General features: G+C 38.4%; 1 protein-coding gene across 1 annotated transcript in view; it reads left to right on the top strand.

The window, feature by feature from the left end:
• LOC145482310 (uncharacterized) overlaps positions 1 to 3,155 on the top strand; it is a 25,955-nt gene extending 22,800 nt beyond the window's left edge. The window contains exons 12-13 of the mRNA XM_081460967.1: positions 2,052 to 2,245; positions 2,867 to 3,155. Coding sequence (XP_081317093.1) covers positions 2,052 to 2,245; positions 2,867 to 3,044 — 372 coding nt within the window. The 3' untranslated portion in view covers positions 3,045 to 3,155. The remainder of the gene's footprint in view (positions 1 to 2,051; positions 2,246 to 2,866) is intronic.
• Positions 3,156 to 10,034: the final 6,879 nt, after the last annotated feature.

Raw genomic sequence — 10,034 nt, 5'->3', positions numbered from 1 at the left:
TTGAAAGTTTTCATTCCCTTTAACTGTGGAGCTGTACATGGAAAAAATTTCAAAACATGATAAGAATGAAACCACAACACAGTAACCCTGTTCTGCATACTTCAAATAACTATGGTGTGCAGAACAAATTATGTTCCAAAGTGTTCTTATCTAGCCTCCTAGAATCTTCTTTTATTACTCATCTTTTAAGGATCATTAGAAAGTGGAGATTAATATTAATATTAAACTTCCCTTTGCAAAAAGCTATAATTTTGGGCTCCATCTTTGGCGACATGAGAAAGTCAGGGTTTTCAAAATAAGCTAGCGCCTGATACAGATCCCCGGCCTCTTCAAGCATTTGCACTAGGTGCTTTTTGTCAAAGGTTTATTAAAATCGTGCGCAGTTTTGTTTCACCAATGTAAGATTTCATGATCTGATCTTCCTGGGAAAATAAACGAACAGGTGGAAAAATTCAGACTATGCCGTCTTTCACACAGTTGCCTCGAACAAAATCACTTGTGTGTGCTAGAAAAGCACCAGAATGCACCCAAATGCGTACAGATTTTTCAAAAATTTTCATGACCAGCAACTTAACCCCTCATGCTGGACAAGGTAACAAGCTCCAGCACTCTTCTTCACAAGGCTGCCATGATCGCGAGCACATAGTGCTTAGCCTACCCTATGATTTCCTCCTGTTACTGTATTTAAATTTGGAAACCCTGGAAAGTACAAAAGTGGGGAAGCAATTATTACTAACTACTTAATAACCAAGAGTGAGGTCGTTACGGGAAAATCTCAAACTGAGGCCTCGCCGTATTGACCGAGCGATAGCGAGGTCAATACGATAGGCCGAGGTTTGAGATTTTCCCCGTAATGACTGAACAGTCGAGGTTATTAAGTTGTTAATTATATGGCTCGTGAATTAAAGAAAAGAGAAAAAATTATTCGAGTGGAAGTCGTCAATTTACATCCGGCGATGCGCGCGTTTACCGATTCATTCATCGTCTCAAGCCCAGGGCAAAAGTGAACTTCGCCACTGTATTACGTATTCCGTTAAAAACACACATTTCTTTACGGGAAAAATGATTGTCACAGCCTCAAAAAGGTATTTTAGTATCGTGATGCCACAACTTGATGGGGGAGTTTTTCCGACTTTTGTGGCGAAGACAGAAAGTGCTTTAAAATAGTCCAAACAAATGGTCTTTCGGTGGAAGAAAATACTAATGCTTCAGAATGCACTGCTCAGAATAACTCGATCTTCGCATTCGCTTTCGACAACATATCTTCACCTCCTCCACTCTGGAATTTATGGGTTAACTTTTCAAGCTTTTTGAATGTCTAAAACTTCTTACAGTTATCAGAAACAAATACGGCTGGGCTTTATAGCAAACAGAAAATACAAAAGTACTTGGTGCCAAGTATATAGAAACACTAAACCCAATCAAGCAAAATTCTGTGAGCTAATATTACACGTAAATACTGAAAAAATTACTGACTTTGACTTGAATCATCAGATACAGTGATTTTCAGTTTCTTTTCACAACGAATCTTTGAAGACTTTTTAGTTCGACCGGACTGATAAACTTGGACATTTACCGTTGCGATTTGGCAATTTTGAAATAAACTGCCCGAAGTTGCACCCGATAAAAAGCTTTCCGCTTTAGTATTCTCCTCAATAGATACGGCTGACAAGCTTTGGCTGGTACTGGCAGCATTAGACAACACAGCGGAAATCTGCTGCTGTTTCTTGTCGGATAAAGATGAGTAGTTGTTTAAAGAGTTAACGTTTTTATAGAGTTAACGTTTAATAAATTGTTTTATGTGCTAAATGGCAGTATTCATTGTTCATGTAACTTATAACAGGCAAGGAGAATATTCTTCTCTGAAATTTCTCCCCTTCCACAGTCTTTTACCTTGTTTAAATGGCAATCATTTCTGGTTGTTTTGAAGACAATTGAAAATCATGGCTAGAATTTGCCCAAAAAGAAAAACATTTCATTACCTATGTGAATGCTTGGTCTGCAGTCATATGGATTTTTCATGGATTTAACTTCCGCATTTTGTCCGTTAGGTTCCTAGTCCAGGTCTAGATGGTATGTCTTTAGCTGGGTCATGGCGAATTGGTGGTGAAGTCACTTTGCCTATTTGCAGTCCATTGTACGAAGGTCATGCAGGCTTGGTGAGGCTGGAAATACGCAGTGGTATTTCTCTGAAGCTTTTTTTTCAATCAAAGTTGCAGTTGCCTTGTTATGGTATTGTTTTGAGGTTTGTATTTCATTTTTGAATTACATGGTTGTATTTTACTTAATTTCTCTTTACACCGTATTGATTCGATTTCACACCTCCTACCATCTAGTGTGTTCTTCTTAATAAGCATCCACCGTAACTGTTTGTTCAATAAGTGCACCAATTTGAAACTGACATTGTTGATGGTGTTATCAGTATGACTCCTACTTTCTTCCTTTCCATTGGCAGAGAGCCCACCACCCGACCTGCTCACGCGTAGCCCCATGTAAACATGTTTTGCTGTAGACAATATTCTGCTATGCGTAAATTACTGAAATCACGCTCTAAAATCCATCAGAGAGTGATGTAAATATGAGAACAATCATAGTGATTGAATGACAAAACAATCATTGAACTTGGTTATTGCAAAATATGATTTGTCAGTGTCTTGCTGATCAATTGATGTAGTCGTCACCGACAAACCACAATATTTTGCTCAAAATGATCAACTCATTGCAGTTGCATCTACTGTCCAATGCACACATGTGTATATCTTCATGTGTGTGGATTTACATGTACATTATACATCTCCTAGAGTTTGTTATGTAACCCGTCAATATAACTCTAAGGTCACCTTGATGTCACCTTGTCTATTTGCAGGTGTTGTTTCCGTTGTAGAGCGGACAAAGTTAAGTTCAGTGCCCCTCAAGATTTAATGTGCCAAGCTTCTGTTGCATGCATTGAAATGCAGAATGTTTGCCCCGAGGACAAATTTTATGAGATGGCTCGTAACAACGATCCAGTTTTTTTGGACTTTCTTCTTACCATGTGTGCTTGAAAAACTTTTCAATGTGTAATTTCAAATATTACCAAGGGATATGTGGGTCATGTTGGCTCCTGAATTTATGTGTTTGAGAGTGCCCTCTTCTCGCAGATAACTTCAGTTGAGTTCCGCAGCATGGGCTATCCTAGGATTAAGGATAAGTCCGAGATGTTGACTTCTGATGTACAAGTTTGTGGAGATGCATGTTTAATCAGTTGAGGTCTGCAGCATCCAACATCCTTAGACAATTATTGAGTCATTTGTGCTTACCACCCAAAAACCTGTGTTGTCCCCTTTTTTATCGGAATTTTGATGAAGTTTTATTTGGTGTTGTATGGCAATGCAAAACTTAACATCTTTGCTATAGTTGTCTGCGTTTTTTTTCTGATGATTGTAATTTGATTTCTATTGGTCAAAACATCCTGGTCACAATGAATTGAGCTGGTTACTCGATGATACCCCCTGTGTCTTAGTGTGCAACTTTTTCAGTGAGGGAATGAAAATTTCCTACTGAGACTGAAACTTTTATGAGGGTGACATACTACTAGTCCAATGGGATTTTCACCTAAGACAACAGGTTAATATCCTCTGGGGGAAGAGGAGGGGACTAGGAAACCGAAAATTATAAATAAAGAAACCCACATTGCTTTGACCTTCATATTCACCATTTCCCAATAAGCCATCTCTTCCTTTTCTCGGATGGTTTTTTCATCAAATTGATCAATGATGAATAAAGATTGTAAAATTTTGATGTTAGCTCACATTAATAAATGATTATGATATAGACCTGAGTGTTTACTGGAAAACTCACCACTGGTAAAATTCATACCGAACTACATCTGTGACCCGAGCGGCGTATTTTCCATATCCTGGCCTGTAAACATATTGAAAGCGTCATTTTCCGTTTATTTATAGCTGGTTTTTCAACATCCAGTTTTCGATATAATAAATAGAAAATTGCAAAGTGGCTTGAAGATATGAATTTTATTTTCGCGTGTTGACTACATTATTGTACTCACTCGCTGCATTCTTTCGCTGCCGTGTAATGTCCTCCATTTTTTATTTATAAAATAAGTGAGCTATTACGTGCGCTCTCATCGGTGTATAGGTATGTTTGGATGAGAGCATGTAAACACAGTTGTGACGTTTTAGATTCGCACAGATTTTTTAGAATTATTTCATAACAGTAATACAGCACTTTTTCCATGTTTATATAGCCTCGGCTAAACACTCGTGAGGTCTATTCTTGAAAATTATGCAAAACCTCCACTATGTCTCGGGTTTGCATAACTGTCTTGAATTCTCACCACCCCCCTCATGTTTAGATGAGGCTATGTAAACACGGAAAAAGTGCTCTATTGCTTAAATAGACACGCGTGTTGTGCTGGAAAATACACTCTTAAATTCATAGGCATCCACATCTACATTTAATAGGAAACCACATCTGGGACTCGTGTCATCATTAGTTATCATCGTTGGTCTTCGAAAATTTGCGGTAATTATTCGTAAACGTTCGTGTGGCCTTTGGACATTTCCCGGAGAATCCTCGTAAATCTTCGGATAGTGTTCGTAAATCTTTGAAAAGTCGTCAAGAACGCCGTTATCCGGTCGGTTCTAGATATCGAATATCTCTCTTGTTTCACTTGGTATCTCAATCGTGAGACATCGAGTTCAACACTGGAAGAGATATTCCATAGCTCGTAGGCGCGCCCATGTATTGTCCTCTCTACATTCCCTGGATATAGCGTCAATTCAACAAGCATTTTAAAGGGTATAAAGGGTATAAAGCTTTGCCATGGAGGATCCTTCGACATGACAAACATACGGATTGCGATATTGTAATCTGAAATAATGACCTTCTGGCTAAACCTTTCTTAACTTTTTCTTTTACTTGAGGGTGCTCTCAAGAGTTTTTGCCGGTGGTGATTGTTGCGTTTTGAAAACATCTGATGCGTTTTCGAAGTGCAAGCGCCTTTTTTTTTTAATTTCTTCGGTATAGGAAGGACGGGGCCTCAGTTTGCTGAAGTTGTTTGGTGATCCATGACCAGTAAAGATCAGTAAACGAATGGTTAATCTAGTGATTGCGTTCCAGCCACGGGCAAGAAGAAAATTAGGCTTAATAAAAAAAAATGACACTCCCTATCCTCGGTAAAGGTAGGACAAATTTTAGTGGGACCAAGTAATTAAATATCAGAACAAAAAACAGATGTAATATATCTCGCGGGGTAGGAGGCAATACAAGCTTGATCCGGAAAAATAGCTCTAGCACGGTATCATGACGGGACACGAGCCAGGGACATACTCGACCTTATTAACTCTTCTCTTTGTTTATGGAAAGTACAAACAATTACAAACCTTTGTCCCTTCTGTAATTTATTACATGGGCAAGCAAAAGAAAAAGTAAAAAAATTTGCCCGCTTTTTTTTCCTTTTTTTTTTTTCACAAGTCCGCGGTAAGTGACGAAGCTTGTATAGACACTTACAAAATACTTCAAAAATAATCGTGCTTTTTGTTTTTATTCAACTTTCCAATTTGTTTCGTCATTATTTGTTACTTGGAAAAAGTTCAGGCTTGTAACTTGTTTTCGACTTGCGACGCACCGGTGGAAATTAGAAATATGTGTTCCACCTTTTTTCATGAGTATCCCTTTTGGCTACAAAATTTCGTGCATCCCTTTGAATTAATTTCGTTGAGTAAAGCTAAAGACGATTGTTCGAGTGCCAGTTAGATCATATCTTCTTATGTTCGACAGGACGATTTTTCAAAGAATTATCAGTTTGGCAAAAGGAGTGGAATGTGGCAGAAAAAGAAAAAAAAATCGACTCCAGCTCGTGTTCCCGCAGCGTTTCTGCTTCTCCCAGACTTAGCTTCCACTCATGTTTTTATAACTCGATAGAAACACGGAAAATGTTTTGTGTCTCTTCAATGGAAACCGTGCTTGCGTGGGCTTCTTTAACAGTTTTCATGAGTCTGTGTTACTAATTAACGCCAGCTTTTTATTTCTCTTCTCAGTGGGAGGAGAGATACATAAAACCGACTTCACTCTTTTTTTTTCAAAGGAGAACAAGGGATTACTTTGGTTTCTAATTGACCCAAAAAGGATCCAGCGTAGACGTACCATTAGAGATCACTAAGAAAAAGTGTGTTGCATAATCTCGATGGCGTCGTCTCTGACTCGGTATAATTGTTATTGTGAATCTTTAATTCGACAATTATTTTAAAAAGTCTTCTTGCCTTCAGCCTTGTAGTATTCTATGTATAAAATTAATAACTTACAACAGGTTATACCTATGTCTTTACAAAGGTAGAATTCGCCATTATTTGTTATTTGGAAAAAAGTTTGTGCTTGTAACTTGTTTTGGAGTTTCAACGCACTTATGGAAAATAGAAATATGCGTTCGACCTTTTTTCATGTGTATCCCTATTGGCTACAAAATTTCGTGCATCCGTTCAATGACCCAGAGGCTTGGGAAACACTAAGGAGAATCACAAGGACTTCAATTAATTTCTTTGAGTACAACTAACGTGAGACGATTGTTCGAGTGGAGTTGGATGACATCTTGTTATGTTCGACAGGATGATTTCTTACATTATTATCTGTTTGACAAAAAGGAGTGGAATGTGACAGAAAAAGACAAAAAGAAAAAACGACTCTAATTCTTGTTCCCGCAGCATTTCTCCTTCTCCCAGACTTAGCTTTCACTCATGTTTTTATAACTCGTTAGAAACACGGAAAATGTTTTGTGTTTCTTTAATGGAGATTGGGCTTGCGTGGGCTTCTTTATAAGTTTTCATAAGTCTGTGTTCCAAATTAACGCCTTTTTCTTCTCTTCTCAGTGGAAGGAGAGATGCATAAAACCAACTTCAATGTTTTTTTACAAGGGTAGTAGAATTAACAAGTGGCAACTGCAATAAAAATATTGGATAATGGCCATATAATTTTCATTTTAACTTGTCGTGCTTTTAACTTCTTTAAATCTTTTTCGTATCTCGATCGCAAAAAAAGCTCTTTTTTCGATGCTTGTTAATTTTTGCGATTTTCAGTTAGGCGCGTAGAATTCGAATACACCATTTTCGTCTTTCATTGAACTAAGCATTCAATCGACACTTGAAGCAATACGCAGAGATTTCAACCATGATAATCGTTTAAACTCTATTAAATATGGGTTACCGGTCTTTTTACACCAAACGTAAGGTAAAAATGGCCGGATTGTAGTCAATATTCTTATTGCGTGATTCCCACTTAATTCTTCGCATTATGATAGGAAAGTTCATGATCAAACGCGCAACTCCAACCGCAATTTCATCTTCACGCTTCTGAAGGATTTCTACATTCATCTGAACATAAGAAAGATATCAGATAAATGACATGAACAAGGATTATATATGTTACCTTTTCGTGTATAATACTTACACAATTTTTTTTTGGGGGGGGGGGTGTGGGGGCGTAGAAATAAACTGTTGTTGTTGTTGGCGGGGGGTGGAGAGGGCGGGAAAAAGGGGGCAGCTCATACCCTTAATTAACCCGCCAAAATCTCAAAACTTAGAACCCTCAATAACTGCTTGCTGCAGGTAGGACCATGCAAACGCACCATTAAGGAAGTTTGGCATGTGTGGTTTTTTCAGGTTTTGGCCCAAATGAATCATTTAGCCATCTAATTTTAATTTAATTTATTGACAACACTTGAAATGAACGTACGTTTACCACCTTAGCGGTTTAGTGACGCTTCATAATCTCTTTACGTGCATTATGTGCTATTTTTCAATTGGATGAAGCTAATGATGGAAAATCAACCGCCGAAGCAGTATTTTCCACTTTTCTCTGATGATGTAAGGTTCAAAGCTAAGGTTCGTAAACTCGACAATTAAGGCAATCGGATTTAGCTTAATCAATTTAAAGTTGATAACTCTTCTGTTGCTAATTAAGCGTCAAGCTATTTCGCCTCTTTGCTTTCACAACGGTCTAATGCAAATTCGTCGCGGCCTTTTAATTTTTTTTTTTTTTTTATCATCATGATATCTTAACTGCCGCCGCGGTATTTTGTTTCTTTGACTTGACGAGAGGCTAACGCTCATAGCGTCATTTTCCTAATCTCTTTATATTCCTTTGTTTAACTTCCCAGTGGATAAATAGCCGTGTAATCGGCCTGTATTAAGAATTAAAGAAAAACTGCGCTCTATTGTTTAAAACATGAAAGAATTGATATGTGTGACCTCGCAGGTATTGTTTCCGTCGGTAAGAAGAGATCCTGCCGCCGCCCAGTTTTACATAGGTTGCAGGTGCGAAATAGATCCCATCGTTCATTATACAAACCTCTCTCGTGAAGGCTGCTGTTATTCAAGTCAAAAACCAAAAACTCAAAAACTTTCAGATCATGCATTGATTAGCTGCCAAAAAGGCATCCCTATCTATGAGATTTATTTGCAACTGTCCGGCTTGATTTCGAAATGAACATTCTATGCCCAGTTTATTTTTTCAGAGTTAGAAGACGCAGATTTTTTTGTGTATTTTTCGAGCTGCAACGCTAGACCCACGCGTGGTTTAATTTGGTCAATTATCACACATTTTACCAAGATTGAAAGTAATTGTTGTCAGCTCCATACAGGTCTCTTGGGGTCCACCGACTTGCGCTATTTTGAGAGAGCACAAAGAGAACAAAGCCAACCCAACCCCAGGGAATAATGCGGTAGTGGAATAAAACTCGGACACCACAGTTACTTTCTTTGTAGCTGGTTGAATTGTGAGTAGCTAGCGACGAGTGGAGAGCAGTTTGGATCGGTAAGTTTTCATTACAAAATGTTTCAAATTCGTGTTTAAGGAGACATCACCTGCGGGGAAATCTTGTCTGAATCTCTTACGATATTTTACGATTTCGGTTTTTGCTGCAAAGGCGTGCCGCAGAGACCATTTTTCGATAAAACTGAAAAAAATCGCTGGGACCCCAGCTCAGTTAAATAATTGAGACGCATAAAAATCTACAGAGATTGCATTTGGAATAAGCACAGAAATACTGGCCCTAGAACTGTAGTTTCTTTTCTAGAATGGCTGAAAGTGCGACGTCGGTTTTATTTGACTTGGGTTTAGCCTGCAGAAAAAAGCTACTGCCGTTACAAAGTTGAGTATAACAACGCTGTAAAAGCGCTCGGTTATACGTACTAACAACACATTTCAAAGACACGCCCGAAACATGTAGATAAAGGAAATAGCGTTGTGAACCTACAGACTTACAGACTTTGAATTTTTTATTCTGAACTCATGTTTGCGTATCCTTACTCTTTACTATTGTAGATTTCATACAGCCATGTCAAACAGACGCGAGTCAAGTGTGAGGAGCAGGAGTATGAGCGATGATGGTAATTGCCAGTCTTTATTTTACAAATTTTGCTTCCTTTTTGGCACTGATCACAATTCATGTATACCAACTACGTTGCCTTTTCATGGATAATTATTTGCTTAGTTAACTAATCGTTTCTTCTGTGGTCGTTTATAGATGCACGAGAGAGGGAACGTTTGTCGCGGCGACGCGAACGCGAGAATAGAAGGAGAGAAGATCGACGAGAGCGCTTTCAAGTTCAAAGAGGTAATACACGGTAGAAAAATTAGTGTCGTTCTTGTTTATGATTTTCAAAGTTCAAAAATTGCTGTATTGCCGAACATCTGAGATGATTGCGGATCATTATCTTCGCAGATCGCGAGGCAGAAAGAGACGGTAGAAGAGAAGAAGAAGAAGAAGAAGAAGAAGAAGAAGAAGAAGAAGAAGAGGGACGAAGAGAGATCAGGATTTATGAAGGGCAACTGGAAGGAGATTTAAGAAACCGCCTGCGGTTGAGACGAGGTGAGAGTTCCTAGCTCTTGGTGGCTGTCTTTCCCGACATTGTTGCGACGAGGGAAAAACAGAAGGTTTCTTTACCATGCATTGAACAGAAAACACAATTTAATAGTTAATGAGATGATGTTAGATGTTATCATTTTGACAGATTCCGCTAAATTACTATTTGAAGCTT

Source organism: Orbicella franksi, chromosome 3 (assembly GCF_964199315.1).
Source record: "Orbicella franksi chromosome 3, jaOrbFran1.1, whole genome shotgun sequence".
In the NCBI taxonomy this organism is placed as follows: domain Eukaryota; kingdom Metazoa; phylum Cnidaria; class Anthozoa; order Scleractinia; family Merulinidae; genus Orbicella; species Orbicella franksi.
Note: the sequence above shows the minus strand (reverse complement) of the source record. Positions and strands in the feature narration are given on the sequence as shown.